Source organism: Sebastes umbrosus, chromosome 15 (assembly GCF_015220745.1).
Source record: "Sebastes umbrosus isolate fSebUmb1 chromosome 15, fSebUmb1.pri, whole genome shotgun sequence".
Lineage (NCBI taxonomy): Eukaryota > Metazoa > Chordata > Actinopteri > Perciformes > Sebastidae > Sebastes > Sebastes umbrosus.
This window is the reverse complement of record NC_051283.1, coordinates 17,418,766-17,441,693: the sequence shown is the minus strand read 5'-3', so window position 1 is coordinate 17,441,693 and position 22,928 is coordinate 17,418,766. Positions and strand designations below refer to the sequence as shown.

General features: G+C 41.7%; 1 protein-coding gene across 50 annotated transcripts in view; it reads left to right on the top strand.

The window, feature by feature from the left end:
* The window catches only part of clasp2 (cytoplasmic linker associated protein 2), a 66,320-nt gene that overhangs the window by 13,144 nt on the left and 30,248 nt on the right, over positions 1–22,928 (top strand). For 47 of the 50 annotated variants that reach the window (XM_037794506.1, XM_037794495.1, XM_037794501.1 and 44 more), the window contains exons 5-11: positions 1,194–1,269; positions 1,975–2,072; positions 5,925–5,995; positions 18,925–19,065; positions 22,226–22,296; positions 22,471–22,563; positions 22,683–22,828. In XM_037794506.1, coding sequence (XP_037650434.1) covers positions 1,194–1,269; positions 1,975–2,072; positions 5,925–5,995; positions 18,925–19,065; positions 22,226–22,296; positions 22,471–22,563; positions 22,683–22,828 — 696 coding nt within the window. Of the gene's footprint in view, positions 1–1,193; positions 1,270–1,974; positions 2,073–4,670; positions 5,182–5,924; positions 5,996–9,752; positions 9,928–17,619; positions 17,799–18,924; positions 19,066–22,225; positions 22,297–22,470; positions 22,564–22,682; positions 22,829–22,928 lie in introns of those variants that run through there. The other 3 variants (XM_037794509.1, XM_037794508.1, XM_037794507.1) reach the window with 3 other exon arrangements.

The following is a 22,928-nucleotide window of genomic DNA, read 5'->3' as shown; positions in this document are numbered from 1 at the left end:
TCCACCTTCGGGTTACCATACACCGCAAATCTGGGCTGTTGGAATGGCAGTGCTAATTTTAGCATCTTTTTGCTAATGGAAAGTGACACTGTTGTGCTAAATGCTAAAGTGTTTACCGAGCATACTCAGGTATGCATTAAGCATGAGTAGACTGTGTAAAATGTGGCACAGAAATGGTCTGTTTCTGGGTTTTCACATGTTTTTATTGTTATTGCGATAGCTCCAGATATTACAGTTGGGGGGCAAAGCTCAATGCAGTGCAGTTTAAGAAACACATAGACATGGTAAAAACACAGAATCATCTTCATTTTAACACTTATTATTATGTTGAATTTAGAAAGTGGCATAAAGATTTGCACTGCAAATACAGATACGCTGCAGGTCGTATATAACACAACAGACGTTTCTGTGTGACGATAAACACTGATGAACACCTTGACCACTTGTCTACAATGTTGGAAAATGATGTAACCATGTTTATCTTAGTTTTACCATTCTGTTTGCATTATTCCTTTATTATTGAGATATTTGCTGTACACCTAATTCCAGCTATTTACTAATCAGTAGCATCTTTATCAATTTCGGTAACCCCCAGAAACTTCTGTTGTTTTGTAACTCAGTTCCATTTTTGCTCCATCTTTTCTAACTTCTCGGGTATATTCGTTTACTTGTGTGTTTCTCAATTTGCTCTCAATTTGGTTTCGTGTTTTTTCTTGATGCAATGTGTGTTGCCAAGTGGTAAAGGTGTATTCTTCATTTGCTCGTGTTTTCTCAGGTTGCAGTGCATTGAGCTCTCTCGGCTACCTTAAGTAAAAAAATATATATTATGAAAGAAGTCCAATTTACATAGTCTTATGTACCAGATATGTATCATACATCCTAAGGTTCATAAATCCTATTTACACCAGGTTTTCTAAAATTCAGTCTTCCTCCTGAGAATAGAAGCGTTTTCCTTTTTCCTGAAAATGTGATTTGAATGATGGGCAAGGTTTTCATAATAATAAACAATAATAAAGTTTATTATACCCCCCGCGACAACGTAGGGGGTTTGAGTGTCATTAAAACTCAGCATTGGTCGTATCCTGGCAATACTCCTCCTATTAGATATGAGATATTTCACGCTTGCTTTACCTTGTCATGATGAATAAATATCATCCCTCTCATTTCCTTGTCTTTTTGTGGCTGTCTTTCAGGTATGGAGCCCAGCCATTGAGCCTCAGTAAACTAGTTCCTCATCTCTGTACTCTGACTGGAGACCAGAACCCACAGGTAAGAGACACAGAGTAGAGGTCCTATGTTTCTTCCTTGTATCTGTCTGTAGCTAAGCTTGTGGTTTAACTCTCAGCATCCAGAGTGTGTTGGCAGGCGTCTTGAGTCAGCCCTGTGATTATTACTGTTATTAGTGAGGAGATGGGCTCTGTAGAGCCCCCCCCCCCCAGCTTCACTGCTGAATCATGAGCACCAACACCCAACCATTAACCCACACAGCAGCACTAGCTGAACATGTGTGTGAGTAAGAGAGAGGGATAGAGAGAGTTAGGTTTTAAAGCTCCTGTGGAGTTGCACCCCAAAGCTGAAATCTGCTCCTATCGTCTACCCAATGATCATCTACCCACATACTGTCCCGACCAATCAAAATCCTCAACAGGCCCGCCCACCCTCAGTTGCAGAGAATCCCTTTAACAGCATCCCACTACCAAATCACAACAGTGCTCACAGCATAACTAGCAAATTAGATGTCTCCCATTAGGGGGATGAGTACGGGCCCTTAAGGGTTTGTTTTTTAATGTGTTTGCAACCCTTTGTGTGTGTAACCTCAGACAGTGGAGTGTAATCTGTATGGAATTATGAAAGCAAATGTACCATAATCATAACAAATATACATTTTACATGGTATACCAGTGCAGGGGTAGCGTGGAAGCCTTTTTTTTTGTGTGTGTGACTTTTAAATTGGTTAATGTCTGCTGTGTTTAGGTACGTGAGGCCTCCATAGCAACGTTGGTGGATGTTTATCGTCACGTTGGAGAGAAGGTCCGAGCAGACCTGGGAAAGAGAGGACTACCTGCTGCACGGTGAGTTGTTTTTTATGTGTCAGTTATTGATAAGCTCTCTCATTTTTGTTTCTGTGTGTGAATGTGTGTGTGTGTGTGTGCGCCTGCTCTGCACAGCAGGGGATGAGTTGTGTGGAGGGGTCAGTGGATCCCGTGGCCTTGGCACTCAGTCTGTCCCAGGCCACGCCATGCACCACTCTGCCCTTCACACACACAGAGGGGCACTTTCATCCCGAGCACAATGCTGACTGACTGGGGGAGGAGGGTGGGAGGGGGAAGATGGGGCACAAAGGCGTTGGGTGGAGTAACAGAGTCGAGGAAGAATCGGAGAAAGTGTGTGTGTTCATGTCTTCTGAAGAGGTCCATTGAGTGGTCTCGTCCATCTTTGGTCGTCCTGGTTACATGTGGTGGGTTGAGGGTTATTCTAAGCACACAGTGACCCCCCTCTCCTTCTGTCTCCCGTGTGTGAGATCTGAGCAGTAGCCAGTGTTGTGCGCTGACTGCTCAGTATGAGTCCTACGTCTGTGAATGCTGGCTTTAGCCATGTGTCATGTGTTGCGCATATTAAGCCTGTCTCCAGTGTAAACACGCTGTCTGTGTATGTGGGATTTATACAGACTGGTGTGTGTCTGTTATGTGTAGCAATCTGACAGATATAGGTCTGAAACCAACGCTTGTTCTTCTTCTGTAGATGTAGTGTACAGAATTCTTTAAAATATGCATACATTTCGGCATGAATTGTAATTAGCACAAATCAGTTTTGCTCACCATTAATATTGGAGAACTGGTATGAAGGCATGGTGGAGGTTGTGTGTGTTTGTGTTAGTATATGGTTGCAGGGTGGAATGCAGGGCTGCAGCCAGGGTCTTGCTGACCAGATCACATATCAACTCTGTAGAGCTAGCGTCACATGGAGAGAAAGACCATAACAACCGGTCCGAGACTGCTTGCGAAAGGTGGCCTTGGACTCCAAGTGAACCAAAACGCAGGCTGCCTATGCAGGCATTTGTTGAGATGGACACAGGTGAACGACGTGTTGACATCAGTGGAAGAGGACTGACCTGGACTTTTACAGAAGTCAGATGTTTGCTTTACATCTGGGCCAAAGAGAATATACAGAATATGCTAAATAAAGTAAACTTTTATGAAGTCATTCCAGATAAACTGGAGCAGAATAGATCAGTGCCGAGTCAAAGTGAAGAAGAAGATAAATTCGCTCCTTCGTACACGCCACTCGGCAAATATTTTTTTTTAAATTTTGGCCGCTTTAATTTGTGCACTGTGAATCCGAACTAAATAGTTTGCTGCTGTTGACAGTCAAACAGCTGACAAGAGAGATAGGCCGAACGAGGAGGTTGGAGTCGGTGTGGATTGAATGCTCACGTCTCGCTTTTAATATGGATTCCCAGTAAGAGTTGTACCTTTTGGTTTATCATTTGTTATACAGAAGCAAACCATTGCAGAAATACTGTAAATTAGCCAATTTAAAGGTGCAGGAAACATGCAAGTCTTTCTGCATCTATGTGCAGGTTGTTTTGTCTGGAGGCTCATGAATTTTACAGGCTGGTAATAAAGGTTAAAATATGTAGTTTAAAACTGTGTCAGTTGAATGATAAGGAACGTTATTACCCCAAATTAGGTTCATCCCTAAAGGGACCCAGACTGTTCAGAACAGGATTAGAAAATAGTTTCATCATTCAGGTCAGTTAATCTGGTCAGCGTTCAGCACAGCACACTGTACAGTGTGTATGTTAGCCAGTGTCTGATGAGATCACTCATACTACAGTGAACCTAATAAGCCCGTTCAGATCGACAGTGACACGGGTTGAACCTGCTTTGGCTGCTCGTCTGAATGGGTCAGCGAGTCCTGTCCTGCATTGAATGTGGGTCAGACACCACCTGGATTTCTTTATGTTTCTGTTACAGATTGCAGTTTTATCGATCAGTATTGTTATTGAAGTTTAAATATCATTTAAATGACTCTTAACTAAAACTTAACTTTATAGCAGTATTTCTCTAACGTACTGTAAATGTGTGTATTTCTAAGGTCCAGCAGTGATTTGTATGGAAGTACTGTTTTAGACTTGAGTCCCTGTTAACCGTAACAACGTGGGATTAACCTGTGACAGGTCTCCTATTAGAAGGTCAAATGCTGCTTGAATGAGCATTGAGTTGACCTGCCTCATGCACGCATTTCTTGTTCGAAAGGGAAATGTGAAAGGTGTGAGTCATCTCCGCTGGAGTCGAGCTGACCCTTTTTCAATGAAAGTCGATCTGTGTCCACCACAGATTGAGAGCTAAAATGTGCTTCAATGTGAAGATGGGATCCTGGGATTAAGAGATGTGAAGAAGGAAAAAGGAGGAATAGAAGGGAGGGAGGGAATATGGGGAAGTGGGGTGAGAAGGAGACGTAAAGGGGGGAGGAGCAACGTTGCTTTCTGTCTGCTGCTAGCTGTACAGCCCCTCCCCCTCTGACGAGTGTGTATGTGTGTGTCTGGGTATGGGAGGGAGGTTATGTAAAGGGTAACTGAATCTCTGCGCTGCCTGTCACACAAACTGGCCGATTTGTCTCTCACACACATGCACGCAAAGACCCGGCCTGAGATTTAACTCTTTGTACCACTGGGGAGGTTTCTCAGTGGGTGTGTGTGCTCAGCATACAATACGTATGTGTGACAGTAGGTGGTGCTTTGTCGTATGCCCGTAGCATGCTTTGGTCTTTCGCTGTTTGGCTCCTTCTCTCTCTCACGCCCTCCCTCCCTCCTCCCGTCTTCCTCCCTCCCACCCTCTCGGAGCCACTGCACCATGTTGGATACAAAGAGCTGAGGGAAGCCGAGGACCAGAGTGTGTCACTAGCATGGGAGCTAATGCAACGTTGCGCAGCAACCTATTAATCAGTCCACTGGGAAATACTGAGGCTAATGAGAATAGAAGACTAAAGGCAGGGCTATTTCTGAACCGAATGGGCAAATTATGCTAATGAAAGGAAGAGAACCACGTGAAAAAGCTGCACGCCGGAGGAGCCCATTGCAACGCTAATCGTCACTGATCAGGAGCTGCTAAGCTGTCTTGTAGTTGTGGACCAGCACCCAGATACCAAAAGACAGACAGACAGACAGACAGACAGACGGTGTGTATGACTCTTATTCTAGTGTGCTCACATCCATGGCTAACCTTTAGGCAAGGAGACGTTAGGGCATGTTACTGGACGTGGGTCATTCTGTCTGTGTTATGTTATTGTCATGTGTAACCAATGTGTATTCGACACTGCTCAGCGTGCAGGAGATGTTTGAGGCTATTATTTGTGCAAAGATGTTATTTTCGCTGGACTCATCTGTGAATGGGATGGATCTTTGTGTTATTAACATACAGACAGTCTTACCTGTACATCACCTGACTGAGCAGATATGTCTTGGGATGGTGCGTGTTTGGTGCTGAACAGGATGTCAGAAGGACTCTTGTCGTGTTGCAGCTGCAGCTTCATGAGTGTGACTGGCATAATAGACACACCCACCCGCCGACAGGCAGACAGACAGGCGGGCAGACTGTCCACCACATGTTGCTGCTGATGATACTTTCACTTGGGATTCACAGAAACCTTGCCCGTCTCTAGGTCAAAACTGTGTGTGTGTGTGTGTGTGTGTGTTTGTTTGTGTATGTGTGCGTGTGCGTGTGTGCGTGTGTGCGTGTGCGTGTGTGCATCCATCTGTGGACATTTTCTTTGTCACGATCCTATCAATGAAGATGGTTGCGTAGTGTTCCTAATTCAGTCTCATTTTGATGTATTCAATTCTGCAATTAGAGTTATTTCAATACTTTTGTTGTGAATGTTTTGCTCTGACATTTCTTCTTCTTCTCTCTCTCTCTCTCCAGGTTACAGACATTATTCTCTCGTTTTGATGAAGCCTTGAATTCAGGCAACATGGCTCTCAGCCCGAGTCACGGTCAGTGCCATCTCTCATTTATTTTGCCACCGTTGTGTTGGCCTCTGAGAGCCACCAAGTTTAGTCATGTTGTCAAGGTGATTTTACTGTTGTCAGGTATTGGGTGTGTATTTGAAGAGGGTTGTGTGTTGGCGGGTGCTTGTGCGTGTCTATATCTGCATGTGCTCTTGTGGTTGTGTCAGTTTGTTGCCATGAGCTCTTGTAAGAGGACATAACAGGATTAATGGTTTAATCTGTGTGTGTTTGTGTTTGTGTGATTCTGGGTGTGCTGAGCGAGACCTGAGCGGAAGGCTGCTGAGTGTTTTGCTGTCCAGCAGTAGATTGTGTGTTTGGCTGTGGATATCTGGGAGTCTCAGGCTCAATCAGTGCAGTTTGACCATGGAAAGTTAAAGTGGTATTGACCACACCCCTTTCTAGGTATGTCACGGTACCAGAAATGTAGTAGTCGATACCAATACCAGTAAAATGTTACGATTCTCAATACCAGTTCGATACCATGGTAAGAGACAAGGTACTTCAACATCCACTCCTTTATTAACGTTTGCATATTGGGTTTTGTTAGGAAGTTAAACTGGTCATAATTCCCTTTCTATTACATATTTTGTGTTGCTGTTTATAGTTTTTTATTACACGACTTTGTTGAATACTCGATTCTGATTGGTCAATCACGGTGTTCTATAGTCTGTTATTTCTTTATAGCAGATGGTTGCTATATATGTCTCTGGAGGACCATTTTTGTGTCAAATCATTGATTTCTTAAGTAAGTAGCCGTGTAATAAGCGGGATAATGTACAGCTAGCGGGTCGTTGTGACCGGCTAGCTGTACATTATCCCTTACTTATAGGATCCCCATTAGCTGTGCCCTAAAGCACAGCTAGTCTTCCTGGGGTCCACTGTGAAAACATCTCCTTCAAACAACTGTATTTATTCAAGTTTCTCGCCAAAAACTACATTTTGCAAGATTCCATTTGAACACATCATGATAACATGATAACATAATAACTATGATTTACCTTCGCCCAATACTATTTTCTACTGAATAGAGTCTGCACACATCATAGTGTAAATCAGTGGTCCCTCCCGTGTTGAAGTTTGGCAGGATGAGGGTTAGTTAACGTTAGCTGTGAGCTCCGTGCAGGACTGTGCTGCGTACTGGCTGCTAACAGCTAACGTTAACTAGCTCTCGCCCTGCTGATTTCAACATGGATTTGTTGTTCACAATGTAGCATCACATGGACGCATCGATAGTGGGTTACAGTGTCCTAAACACATTTTCTATCGTCCCCCTCTATGCCATTATTCTTGAGCTCTGACGTTACCTATGGTACCTGCGCTACTGTAGAAAAATGAGTTCTGTCATGTCTTCAGAAATTTGGCATCGACTTGGTACCGAAATATCCATGAAACTGTTCAGTTTCCCTTCTTGCATATTGGAATTGTGATTTTTCCACTTAATGATTAAGTGTTTATGTGGATAGTGTTAACTGAAAAATGATCCGCAAAGTCGTCTCTTTTGGTCGTTGGCAAGAGAAGCTTCTATTGTGCTGTTTCCACCAACAAATTCATTGTTTTATAGGAATGTAACAATTCAATATGCAGAATCAGTTTTCGATACCACAGCAATCCCTGAACTAATGTTAACCTTGTATAGAAATAATTCCAATCGCAGTAGGTAAACAGATTTTAAATTTGGGTAAAAGGGAGCACTGGTATCGGATTGGTATTTGGTATGAGTAGATACCCAGAGTTATCGGAAATGGCAAGGTCAGTAGGGTCTGTTGTTGGTGTCAAGCAGAGCTTGTCATTGGCTGTTAGGACCTTTAGGCTGCCCTGTCATAGTCTCTATGTGTCTAATAACGACAGCAGCGGCTGGTGCATGGGCGGCTGTTGCAGTCTGTTTACTTGGAGAAAGCGACATAGGGAGAGACGTGAAGAAGAGCTCAGGGCGTGCAGTTGCCATGATGCCGTCTCTAGTGGCAGCAGGGGGATGGAGGGAGCGTTGCTTTTAACTCCCACCTCCCTAGGGTTTAGAGCAAGGTTTTGTTTTTGGGTCCATGATTATATAATTGTTATGATCAAATGATAATGTGATTTTTCTTCTTTTTTCTTTTTTTTTTTACTGTGTGTTGTCATCTGTCATGTGCTTTGCTGGGCATGAAATCACTGCTTGTTATCTAAGTGCAATCATTCTTTGGACTATTTTTGGACCATCACTTTTCTTTTATAATGGAGGAAGATTAGGAGTAAACATTGTAACAGTCCAGTGAAAAGTTTGAGAAGAAACTGGTGTAGATGGTCAACAAAACATGTAGTGGTGCTTGATACATAACCGTCCTTCACACCTGTCACTGAAAACTCTATACCTCACCTGCAATATAGGAGCTGCAGTCAATGATCTTTTTCATTATCAATCAATCTGCAGATTATTTTCTTGAGTCAAAACTGGTGAACATGGCCATCACAATTTTCTAAAGTCCAATGTTTCCTCATCACATGTTTTGACTGATCAACAGTCCAAAAGGAAAGATATCACATTGTAGAGCTGAAGTGATTGCTCGATAAGTTGATCAACAGAATGGCCATGGGGTTGGGCGATATGTAAACATTTTCCAACCAGCCATCATCAGCCCAATAACCGGCGATTGTCGATATATTCAGGTATTCATCATTCAGGTCAGTTAATCTGGTCAGATATTTGCGTATGCTGGCTTCCCTGCTCTATATGTAAATAAACACTAGTAAACACATGTCTAATACAGCAGACATTGCAACGTAAGATTACAGGAATGTCAATAGTAATATCCTACTTATTCGGGTACATTTTTATCAACATAAAAATATAAGGTTATTGTGCCGACACCAAGCTCCAGAGCCGGGGATGAGAGTGAGTGGGCACTCGGGTGTCTGCTCTGCTCAACACCGGAATAAAAAAAGACGCATCACCGGCAGTTTGATAATAATGCACATCCCGTGCCTAGTCTGGTAGTCTGATCGGCTCTCGTTCTTCGGAGGCGGACCATTTAATTAGCAAAATAAAATGACAAACATCGCCCAAAAATCTGCCAAAAAAAACAACCGGCGATGTACTCAGCCAATAGCCGATATATTCGCCCAATCGCCCAACCCTAAATGGTTATATGCAACTATTTTAATAAATGAATTCTTTAAGTCATTTTGCAGATTAATTTTCTGTCAATCGACAAATGGTTTCAGCTTCTAGTTTCCTAAGTTTGTGTGTACTCCATAACAATACTAAACTGAATAGATTCTGTCATATACAAAGCAGATATTATCTTTCTGTTGAATAAACAAATAATGTTGGCGTCTGTTAGTCTCCCCAACTTGTTCCTGCCTTCTGAACTCATGTTTGGCACTCAACAAGTAACACTGATCACTTGGCTCTATCTATGGTGAGAAAATCTACCAAAAAGGGTAGCGGAAGGTGTGCATGAGTCGGTGTTTTTCTCTAAACACTCCCAAGAACCTACCAAGAATTCAGCCTGAGTACAGGACGCAAACTCACATCATAAGATAAAACACACATATACACACACAATCGCACAAATGACTTGCCCTTGCCCCACATCTCTTTTCGGCCAGCTCTTGGCGTTTGCTCTAAAGGGTTTGAGGCAGCTGTTGCTGAGAGAACGGGAGAGAGGAGGGGAGGGAGGGAGGGAGGGATGGAGGCAGGGAGGGCAAAGGATTGAGGGAGGAAGCTGACAGAGATCTCGCGCAGTAGGCAACCCACAGCGCTGTGCCTATCACTGCCTTTCCCTGATTCATCATGACAGAGACAGAGAGAGATTGAACAAACAAGAGAGAAAAGGAGATAGAGGAGAGAACAGAGGGAGAGGAGCGAATACAGAAAAAGACGAGAGGAAGTTTCTATCAATAACACACTGTAACCATGGCAGTTGGGGATGATGACGATGGTAAGTTTGTGTGTGTATGTATGTTTGTGTGTGTGTGTGTGTGTTTAATCTCATTTGGCTGTGTATGCTGGCACTCAGACAAAAGCTTGTCAGCATATGGTTTTAGATTGAAATCAGCTTAAACTCCATGCACTGTCACCCCAAGTGCACTGGCTCAGATGTAGGCTATGTTTGCGTGTGTGTGTGTGTGTGTGTGTGAGAGAAGGAAAACTGGGTGCCCTGAAATGTCGCCATCATGTCGTACTATGTTGTATGCGATGCGTGTGTCTGGGTATACAGTACATGTGCAAGAGCATGTGTGTATCCTATCAATTCATTGTTTATTCTGTTTTGCTTTGAAAGTATAAATGAAAGAGAGAAGGGACATATTATATAAACAGTACGCACTTTCAATTTGGTTTAGAAATTAAAGAAAACATATTCTTTCAGTTTTGGTTTTCAGTGATTTTTAAAAAAAATTCAAGCAATCTGAAAAAAATTATAATGCTGTGACTTTACTGTGAAGTCACCTCTCATTTTCTACCCTTTTCACTCCCACTGTAACTCTTTCTGTCGCGGTAATATGAGGTCAACTGTGTGTTGTTCTGTGTTGGCAGCCTTCCTGTCTCTAACTCTCACTGTCCAGAATTTCTTTTTGAGAAACAAGCCAGTGGACAATGGATTATTGTTAATTATGAAAAAATATGAATTGTTAAGATAAGGTCCATTACAGCTCACTCTGCTTGTCTCGACTCCAGCTTTGAAGAGTGGGTTTCCTCCCACATTAGACCAAAATACCTACCCGAGTGTGACAGCAGAAAAAGGAATCTGTTTAGGTGGATGTTAAATTTAGATGAAACATGATTAACATGGCTGAGGAAATTTTGTCTCTTCTTTCTGGCTATTTTGAAAACAACTCCTCTAAGAATTTCACATAGTGCCACTTAATGTCATCTAGTATTGGATTACAGTTATATACAGACCTAGTGATAGAATTTTTGTACTTGGCGTCTAATAATAGCTGCTTAGTTAGTTTTGATTTCGGTGTCATGCAGAAAATTTAGCCCATCCCAAATGGAATTACAAGACACTTTTATATGTCAAACATTAAAAATATAAAAAGTAGGGTTGTCAAAGTTAACGCAATAATAACGCATTAAAGCAAATTAGTTTTAAAGCCACTAATTTCTTTAGCGCATTAAGGCAACCTGCGATTTTTAGATTGTAGCGGGCTCAGTTTTAAAGCTAGAGTGAAGATACTGGCATCCTATGATACTATAAAACCTGAAGAATCCATTGGTACCAACCACTAATTGTCGCAAAGGAGGCTAAATAACGTTCTAAGCTTATACTATATTTTGGCGAAGAAAAACTGGCATGGCCATTTTCAAAGGGGTCCCTTGACCTGAAAATGGGTTGTATGGGAACCTACGAGTCTCCCCTTTACAGACATGCCCGCTTTATGATAATCACATGCAGTTTGGGGCAAATCATAGTCAAATCAGCAGACTGACACACTGACAGCTGTTGTTGCCTGTTGCGCTTGAGTTTGCCATGTTATGATTTGAGCATATTATTTCATGCTAAATGCAGTACCTGTGAGGGTTTCTGGACAATATCTGTCATTGTTTTGTGTTCTTAATTGATTTCCAATAATTCATATATACATACATTTGCATAAAGCAAGCATATTTGCCCACTCACGTGTTGATAAGAGGATTAAATACTTGATAAGGTACATTTTAAACAGATAAAACATTTTTAAATGATAAATATTTGAATCGATTGACAGCCCTAATACTACACAAATACTACATTTCAAATAAATTATGCATGCACCAATAGCAGAACATGCATATGGTTTATCCTGATAACGAGCAAATATTAAACCCTTAAATGTTTCATACGGGAATAGCCACTCAGTCTCTGAGCATTGTCAGTTTTTTAATCTTACTAAACAATGTGTTTCGTGGTTCCCAATAAAAATAGGGCAATACAAAAAAATCCTTTCTTTCAGACTGATTTACTGTCCAATTTCAACATTGAAATAGCAGATTTCAACTGGACGCGTGTCACTTATACTCCCTGACACTTCTGGTTCCAAAAAACCAAGATGGCGACGGCCAAAACACCAAACTCCAGGCTTCAAAACAGTAGTCCACAAACCAATGGGTGACGTCACGGTGACTACGTCCACTTCTTCTATACAGTCTATGGTATAGAGGAATGTTTCCTTTTTTTTGGTTTAAGAAAGTAAAGCATGTCAGTGCCGCTGGCGCCTTACTTAATGTTATTTGGTCCTGTCTGAATACTTGCTTGTGTGAATACAAACACACACACATCTACACACTTACAAGCCCAGAGATATTTGGTGCCTTGCAAACTGACCATCAGTAGCAGCTTTCATTGCTTGCATAGCTCAGTGTTGACAGGGACTGACACACACAAACACACTCGCTCTCTTTTTCGCAGACATGCTCATTCTGCTCCAGTGCATCTTCGGCTCTGCACAGGAAACCATGACCCCGTTTCCAGGCTAGGCTGGTTGCCATGGCAAAGCTTTCCTCTGAAAATGATGGTTTATCCCTCTTCCCGACTTGGAATTGGGACTCAAATTATACCTGTGTGTGTGTGTGTGTGTGTGTGTGTGTGTGTGTGTGTGTGTGTGTGTGTGTGTGTGTGTGTGTGTGTGTGTGTGTGTGTGTGTGTGTGTGTGTGTGTGTGTGTGTGTGTGTGTGTGTGTGTGTGTGTGTGTGTGTGTGTTTTCATTTAAGAAGCTTGTTTTCCCTGAGCTGGGCTGGATATGGAGCAGTCGGTCTCCTCGTAGAAAATCAGGGCCTGAATGTCATTTCTCCATCCCAGAAACAACTGGGTGGCTGAAAGTGAAACATCTGATCATCATATCGATGCAAGACGTACAGTGCCATTTTTGGAAGTATAAAACACATTTATCCTTTAAGATTACAGCCTTTATATTCATGCTGCATTTATTCCTCCTCTTGCACTAATTAGTGACCTATTATTACACAATCAAATTAGAGTCTGTGTGGTGTTGGCCTTTATTTACTTCTATACTATATTGTGGTTTCATGCTTTTCCTTGTATGTGCATTGTTGTTTTGATTTTTGACTTGTATCCCTTGCTGTAGACACAATTTCTCTACTAATAATCTCTATAAAGAGAGAGTAATAGTACATTTTTCACTCTACATGCCTATAATTATTAGTTGAACACAGTATGTGTCTGCAGGAATAGCTGTGGTTCCATATTCTAGTTTTCTGTTGACACACATACCTCTTCTAGTTTACTTTGGAGCCGTTGAAGTCGTGAGCTTTTTAACAGCTTTTGTCCCAGTTCTCGCAGTGTTACTCATGTTTCACATGTAGTCATTCTCATCTCTCTGTGTGTCATCTTATGCATGGGACTCTGCACACTGTCACATGGCTCTGAGTGGGAATATGTGACAGTGCCTGTTCCCCTGAAGATTACAGCAGATCAGCACAAACACACACGCTCTCTCTGTGTAGTAAATCTAATCCCTCAGAAGATATCGTTCAGTCGCATGTTGAGATTTTCAGCTGTAGTACGTGTGATGATGTCTGCTGCAGCTCCAGTTGATAGAAAGTGGGGCTTTTGTGTGATTCTTTGTGGAGAAACTCAGTTTTATTGAGTGATTGAGTGTTGGTCGGCTAAGAATTTCTTTTGTCGAGGACAGCCTTATAATTTATTATTAATATTTGTATTATTATTATTATTATTATTATTATTATTATTATTATTAAGCAAGCAAGCAAAAATACAGTTTTATATATGGGCCATATTCAAGTTCAGCTGTTGTTGGTTTGTAGTATTGGCTGTTTTTATATGAACTTGTGGTATTTTGTTGGCTTTATCTTGAGTTCAGTGTCGTCAATTCATTTTTTAAATGCTTTATAATAAGTACTTAAATTAAAAAACTATTTTTATAACTCATAAACATTCACCCTTAAATAAAAAAACGTAATCTCATGATTGAGTTGTTATTGTTGAGTTTGGGAAGATTTGAGGTGACTATTTTATTCAATATAATTCTTGGGACACACAAACCCTCCCGCTCTCATTCCCTCTCCTGTCTGTGATGCAGTGGGATGCTGTGCCCCCTTTGTTTTTGGCACGTTTGAACCAAAAACAATAATTTGGCTAGAACAGAGCCGGTGCTGCCACCATGTGGTCACAACTGAATATTTGTTGGGAGTGTTTGTGTTCAGAGATCTGCCTTTTAAACACTACATGACTTTTGCAAGACTGTGATCAGATCTGTATGTTTCAGTTAGTCTTTCCTTCTATCCTTTTCTCTTTAGATAGGGACAGAGACACAGAACAACAATGCATGTGTTTTACTTCATTCCCCCTAGCTTTCCCTGTAGGTGTTTCCCTCTAGGGGTCTAGGGACATGCTCCCCCGGAAGAAAATTGTGTACACTTTAAATGCATCACTTTGAGAGCAAAATGAAGAGGCTAGATCTATGAAGAACTTTGTGCTCTTGTAAACAATTTTGTGCTCTAGTGGTGGATTGTAACTAAGTACATTAAGGCTACTCAGGTACTGTACTTAAGTACATCCTCGGCCCCGTGGAGGAAATACGCCCTACGAGGGCCAGCCAGCCTACCCATGGTGTGAAGTGTAAAAATATTTACGGTTCATTATGGAACTGCGGTGAGACAAATACGACCATGGCGGGGGATCAGTCTAGGTAATATTTGTTGTTTTTGACTGTGATTATTCCCACACAGATTAGGGATGGACACACTGGTGCATGTTTTCGAAGGTGTGTTTTAACATGCCTTTATTAATTTAACCACTGATTGGTTATTTCTGGACTATCAGATCTGTATATTTAAGCCAGTCGTCTTCTCTCCTCGTTTTTTGACTCTTCTTCTGAAATGGAGAGAGGGAATCTCGGCCTGGAGTTTCCATGGCAACGCTGCCTGGTACACGATGGAGCTGATTTCTCTCACTGTGTTTGTGTGTCTGTATGTGTGTCAGGACTTGTTGTTTGCATCTTGTGGCATATTATTTGGCGATGTGGTGTATCCTTGGAGATACTAATGCTGCTGGAGGAGCCTTTCCTCCACAATAAACCAGAATCCTAATTTAATAAAATAACAGGAAATTTGTGAATAAACGGTAAATCCAACTGTTGATTAAACTAAATTGGAAATGTGTATGTGGGCATCTGGGCTTACTGAACATCTTATTTTTCCCCTGTTTGCTGCTCTGTTCATTTGTGAAGCTGGTCTGCACAGGTCGCCATGGCAACAGCATGTGTGCAGTCTGCTCTCTACAAGGGTTTCTCTCTCTCTCTGTCTGTCTCCCCCTTTCTCCTCTCTCTCTCTCTCTCTCTCTCTCTCTCTCTATCTCTCCTCTCTCTGGTGTCTTAGCTCTGCACTTCACCCTGTGGCATTTACTCCCATGGGGTCTGACTACAGACAAAAGGATTAGATGCAAATCCTGCTGACAGTGACGCTAATCAATGCTAAGACCCTCGATGCATGACCGAGTATTGCTAATGTTAGAAAGCAATTCAATTCACTAAACTGGTATCTGATACTGTGAATTCATTCAGTTCTATTCGTGTCTTCATAAATGTACCTGTAAGCATCACTGCATTTTCTTCTGCATACATTTTAGTCCTCTTGACCCTTGAACTTTGAACCTGATGCTGAGTCATCGCAGTTATTTAAAACCCAGGTTTGCAAGATGATGTGCTGTTACATGCCATTGAAATGACTGATTTCAAATTAATTTATGGAAGCTCACTTTAAGCCGTAAAGAATATTTGGGGTTGTTTATATCCATATTGGTCGAACAGTCTAGTTGGCATTTAGGGGTTTTTCCATACACATGTTGTTGGCTTGGTGTGACTCGGCACGTTAGTCCAGCACAACAGGGATTTGCATCTCCATTACATCAGGGCTACCTGCTTGAAGGTGTGTGTGTGTGTGTGTAGTGGTCAAAGGAGCGGCTGTAAAACGGTGGCTAAACACTAATGTTGTGACGATACTGGAATTTCTAACTTCAGATACAGTACCTTGAAAAATATCGATATTCGATACCATTCTCGATACCACAGGGGAAAATTGAGGGCATAAACTTTTAGATATAGGAGAGAAGAGAGAGCAGAAAGAACAGCTGGTACCTGTGTATCAATACTGTGGAAAATGAGTGATGAAACCATTTCAAATATTCAGTATCGATACATATTGATATTTGACAACACTACTAAAAACATTTCATTCCTATATTCTTCACAATAAAAGTCCCCTGTTATTGTTGCTGCTTGTTCTCTTCTTCTCTGCAGTATTAGTAGACTTGTTGCTATTAAGAATAGCCGCGAACAAAGCAGCGCTAATTTGGAGAAAAACATTTAATTTCTGCCGAACTACTGTACACACACACACCTCTACAAACAACAAACAACGATAGCCGTCTGAGAATAATTAATAATGATTCATGTTGAATAATGAATAATGTTGTGGGATTATTCCTTATCCCTGCCTTCGCCCAATGTCGTCTGGGATCGGCTCCAGCCCCCCCGCGATCCCTAACGGGATAAGCGGTTGCAGATGGATGGATGGATGGATGGATGGATTATTCCTTATTTCATTGGCTATTTTGGGATTTATACATTATAATTACATACTTATTTATAAAAAAAAAAACGAAGCATTTGGATACTAATTTGGAGGTCAATTACCATGGCAACGGTCGAAGCTTGGAATTATTGGAGTCAGCCCTACCAGACTCAATGCAAAAATTCCCAAAACAAGCCAGAAGTGAAGATGGCTGCAGTACAGGCCTGACAGATGTTCACCAAGCAAGATACCAAGTGTCTTGCTGATGTCTGTAGGCTGAAAACCCAACTATAAAGGATTTATATGGTTATAGTAAATTTGTATTAAAAGGGCTACCATTTCTCTGCTGCTCATCTGATGCAAACACCGTCAAATTAAAGCTGAAGGTTGGCACTTTGAACCTTACACTCATTGTTTCATTTCAAATCCTGTGTCCTGGACTACAGAGTCAAAACAGCCAAAAACATGTCACTGTCCACATACTCACAGACAGCGCTGTGTTTGTGTGTGTTTGTGTGCGAGTGGGAGGGTCAAGGCCTCAGATGGAGGGGTGTGGTTCTCCCCCACCCCCCTTGCATTCACCCTCCCCACACGACCTCCTTTGATCATTGCTCCATCATCCTTTGTTCTGTTGTGTATGTGAAGAGGGAGAGAGTGAATGAATAAATGTGTTTCTTGTCTCACAGCCAGGTGGATGTAGCAACGTAAAAAGTGTGTTAAGAGGTTGTTGATAATTGTGTGTGTGCCTGTGTGAGAGAGAGAGAGTGTGTGTGGTGTAAGAGGCTGGAGAGGGTGTGTTGTCAATGGTAATGAGTTTAGGTTAGCTGGTCTGGCAGGGACACCGAGAAGCCCTGTTAATATTCCTGGGGTGTCTGTGTGTGTGTCTCTCCCTTTCTCTCCCATCACACACACACACACACTCATAGTCCTGCCTCCGCACTGGCTGCAACACTATGATGTCACCTCTCGTGTGATTGGCTGTGAGGCTGCTGAGGGAAGGAGGAGAGATGCTGGGAGAGAGGGAGAGGGAGGTATAGAAGAGAGAGAGAGAGAGAGAGTGAAAGAAAATGCCGGCACTTGTATGGGTGGAGGGGTTTTCGGACAGCGGTGTGAGGGTGTGTGTGTGTGTGTGTGTGTGTGTGTGCAGCTTTAACCCCACTATGAAGTGTGTGTGAGGTGTGTATGTTTCTTTGGGTACGGCTTGGAGAAGAGGGGGGACCCCAATACCACGCCCTCCCAGAAGCATGAGGCGACTTATCTGCGAGCGGATCTGTGACTGTGAGTGCAGTGATGGAGCTGGGTGTGTGTGTGTGTGTGTGTGTGTGTGTGTGTGTGTGTGTGTGTGTCGATGACTGTGTCTGGTAAATGTTGTTTCATGGCAAATGATGTATATGCTTCTTTACATGACATTTGACACAATATTGTCTGCAATCACTGTGAACATGTGGCTATGTAGACACACACGCGTGCCTGTCAATTGATTTTGCATGTCGACTGTGTGTGTAGGTAAGTTTGATGTTTGATTCAAGGTGCAGGGTGGTGGCTTTGGCGCATTTCGGTTGTCAGAGCGACCGGAGCGCAACTGCATTCCTATGCCAACAGTTTCATCACCACAGTCCACTTGTGTGTGTGTCTGTATGTGAGTCCTCATATCGTCTTCCTCAAGTGTTTGATGCACGTTCAAAATGTTGAACTACTGTTGCAAGCGTGTGTCTCAAGTTTCGGTGCTTGCTTTCTAGCTAGCTTAATTTCTGCTAGCATGCAGATTAAGGGTTTGGGCTGCAGACAGTTCTGCCAGTCACTGTTTGCATGGGTGGACATCTTGATGATTGGCTGATCGTATATATGTGTGTGGGTTTGCCTTTTTTCTTCTATCCAGTTTGTAATTAGTATTGATTTAGTGATTCCTGACCAAGCTCTCTGTGGACAACAACCTCCTCCGGGGTCTTTGCTTCTCGTCTTTACTTTTCTTTCTAGCGTATTCAAATGACCATAAGCTCTTTATGCTCAACATAAAAGGGGCACATAAAATCCAAGGTTCTGTGAAATGTTTCAGAAGGACCTGAGGGCTTGAATAATTAATGTGTTGTTATTTAACATTTGAGAAACCAGTTTTCAACATAGTAATGGTGAGAGTAGATGTCAGTCTTCACTTGTGATTCTGTATTTGCTGATAGTTTATAATGACTCTCATGCAGGTTGTGCATAAATCAAATAATCGTTCCTGTGTTTAGACAAGTTATGATGTGTTTGATGATAATGATTTGTAATATTGTGTAAGATTGGTAATAATCCTTCCCCTGTATACTCTGGACCTGACTCAATAACAATGTTTGCTAAGACTTTTGCAAAAAGTTTGAGTTGAGTGGACGGTAACACTCTTCTCTCTGTGCTCTCCTTCCAGATCGTAGTTTTGAAGATGATGACAGTGTGGATGGGAATCGTTCTTCCTCAGCCCAGGCTGCCTTCAAGGTCCCAAAAGTTCCCAAGAAGGCTGCAGAATCCTCCGCTGCACGCAGACCCAGCGCTACCGGTGGCAAGCTTGGTATTTAACTTACTTTACATTTACACACACAATAAATGCAGACACACAGTTTCCTCTTTGGAAAGAAAGAGAATGGGGTTTATATCATTTAATCATGACTGGTAGAGTCCTCTAGACCAGCAGCAAATGAAAAGTATTAAAGTTTTACTTTTATCCATGTGGAAGTCACCGTAACCAGTTTTCCAATGTGCATCACATGTCTATATGTCAATAAAATTGTCAATGAAAATTTGCTTATAGCTTTTTGAATGCAGAAATACATGACATGCCACTGCTTGACAAGGAGTCCAAGGCCGTAAAGCATCATCAGGAATTTACCAATATCCTCCTTTGGAAACGACAGGAAATGTTTTCTTTTATACAGACAGGAACATGAACATGATGGAATTATATAAGTGAAAATACAAAGCTAGACCACTACAATAGGAATTAATATAGATGATTTAGGGCTGCATCTAACGATTATTTTCATTGTTGATTATTTTCTCGATTAATCGATTAGTTGTTTGGTCTATAAAATGTCAGAAAATGGTAAAATAAAAATGTCGATCAGTGTTTCCCAAAGCCAAAGATGACGTCCTCAAATGTATTGTTTTGTCCACAACTGAAATATATTCAGTTTACTGTCATAGAGGAGTAAAGAAACCAGAAAATATTCACATTTAAGAATCTGGAATCAGACACGTTTGACTTTTTTTTTCTTTAAAAAAATTACTCAGATTAATCGATTATCAAAATAGTTGCCGATTAATAACTAATTGATTAGTTGTTGCAGCTCTGAAGTCATTGTTGTACTATTTCCTCTAATTAATTCAGACAGGAAATTTGAATCACATTTTGTAAAAATGAATTCCTAAACATTTTACAGGTACACATGTTTTCTTAAATCTTCTTACAAAATAATTGGGAGGTGAAATAATTTAACTCGAAAGATAAACAAAATCAGCCCTGTTAACCTTTAATGTCCTCAGAGATGATTCAGTGTAGGTCACATTTTTCCAGGATGGAGGTGCAGCCCTCTGTATAAAGGTTCTCTGACGATTTATTACTGCTGGTCACAGAATAGGAAGGACTATTGAGGCTGTTAGAAGAAGCAAAAGGACTGGAGTAAGAAGACGTTGCAGTACACAGTGACACACTCCCTCTGTGTCTCCACTCTCATGTTCTTATCAGTCTCATATCTGTGGTCGACTCAAGCCTGCAGAAACAGTTTATATCATCCTTCCTCCTGCTGGAGATGGCTGGACAGTTATGTTTGCTTCGTCTTTGCATGTATTGATTTTCCCCGTCTCTCTCTCTCTATATATTGGAAGAAAGCTATGTTCCCATGACCATGCAGTCAATTTCCTGCTGCCTGCTGATGCATCTGTGTCAGCAATATCACATATACATGCACACACAAGTGTTTTACAAGCAAGCAGTCTGTCTGAGTCCTGGTGCGTTGCTCTGTTGGTTGGAAACACAACACTGTGATCTTTAGTCACTTGGATCATTATTGATCGTGGAGCTGCTGTTAGAGGCTGAAGTCAAGGGCATGCTTGGTATTTTTCACACAGATCAGCTCTACAACCTTGATCTTATTAAGTTTAATGTGATGAAAAGGGAAAATACCTGACTTGACCTTTGACAGGGATTTGTGAAATTGAAAGGTTTGCTTCTAAGGTAGCAGCTGTAAACATTTTCTGTCATTTTGTTTTTTTATTTCATTTTTGTTGAATTAGTTTGTTGGCTTTTACTCTGCTATGTCAGGCTAGTTTCCATGATGGCAGCGATGAGAGGCCCGTTCATCTGTATTTGCATTTAGATGACAGTACGCCCACACACTCCCGACAACAGCCGACAGCAAGCCGCGAACAGAAGACAGATATTTCAATTTTGCCAGTAACGGGCAGAAAAAACAATCTAGAGCCATATCTGAAAGGATGAAGCACCAGGGCATGACTTCAGCAGTCTTCAATCTCAGTAGTACACATTGTTTTCACACTGCCAGTTAATGATCATTAGAGCTGCAACGATTAATCGACTCGTCAACTAGTAAATTAATCGCCAACTATTTTGATAATTGATTAATCGGTTTGAGTCATTTTTTTAAAGAAGAAACAGTCATAATTCTCTGATTTCAGCTTCTTAAATGTGAATATTTTCTGGTTTCTTTACTCCTCTGAGACAGTAAACTGAATATCTTTGAGTTGTGGACAAAACAAGACATTTGAGGACCTCGTCATGGGCTTTGGGAAACACTGATATACATTTTTCACCATTTTCTGACATCTTATAGACCAAACAACTAATCGATTACTCGAGAAAATAATCAACAGATTCATCGACAATAATAATAATAATCCTTAGTTACAGCCCTAATGATCATATCTCTACATTATGATCTCCCAAATCTGTTTATACAAGTAGCAAAATACTTTGATTGAATACATTTTATTCAGCCTAATAATTGCAGCCATAACTGCTCGCCCTGATAACATGCCATGAACATTTCCATTTCCAATAAATTAAAAATGGTGATGGAGTGCTGTTAGGTGAGCTGCTACCATTTGACTCCCTGAGAATAACAGAGGGTACATGTAGTGTCTGCAGACAGCCAGCTGCTCACATCGATGTTCCCCGGCTCTCTAAGGGCCATGTACATGGAGACTTTTGACATAACACGTCTTTGTGGAACAGCCTGATATTAAAGCCAACCCCGGGGAAAAGGAGGAAAGTTCTACTGCCTCCTTTCCACCATGTTTACACTTTCAATTCAGCCTCATCTTCTCCTCTTCTCTCTAACCCGTGTCACTTAATATAGCAATGTAATATTCTCCTCCTTGTGGATTGCTCTCAGCTCCTCCTTGCTCGCTCTCTTTGTCTCGTCTTTCCCTCCCCTCCCTGCTTTCCCAGTAAGGAGTTGTAGGAGGTGTGGTCCACAGAGCTTCCAGCCCCCAGAGAAATATGATTGACATGCCCATTACTGCCAGGAAGTCCATTAGAAACACAGGCTGCTCCCACTGACTTAAGTGGGTGTGGGTGTGTGGGTGTAATTGGAAGTGTGCTTGTGTTTTTCTGCGCTAAATCGGAATCACAAAACCAACCAGTGAAGGCTGACATGTTATCGCATAAATGCACGCACACACATATATTAATTGACTCTGCTCTTATTTTCTAGTATCCAAGGAAAGTGGGGGAGTTGATGAAGATGACTTCATTAAAGCCTTCACAGATGTCCCTGTTGTCCAGGTACACTGCACAAAGGAGCATAAATGCAGACAGTCACACACTTTCATCCCATTTAATAACCAAACTAGACAGGTTATCACGGCCAGACTGTCTGAGACTTTTATCTGTCCTTGACATTATTTGCTCTGCTCCCCTCCCTTCTCTCCTGTTTTCCTTCACCGTGTCTCTGTGCAGATTTACTCATCGAGGGATCTTGAAGACAACCTGAATAAGATCCGTGAGATCTGCTCCGATGACAAACACGACTGGGACCAGAGAGCCAACGCTGTCAGTGTTTTCACATTCAACGCATTTTCCTTTTTTCACTTATATTAATGAAATTACCCGTTTTTGCTTCGTTTGATCATTGCTGGTGTCTGTAATGTTTTTTTTTTTTTTTTTTAAAGATGAAGAAGGTCCGCTCACTGTTGGTGGCGGGCGCAACCGGCTACGACTGTTTCTACCAGCACCTACGGCTACTGGATGGAGCCTTCAAACTGTCAGCTAAAGACCTGCGCTCACAAGTAGTCCGAGAGGCCTGCATCACTGTGGCGTGAGTGTTGATTATAGATACTGCTGTTGGCATGAGGAAAGAAAATCATGAGAACCTGTACAATCCTGGGCTTTGTCCAAAATCATTCCTCAGACACTTG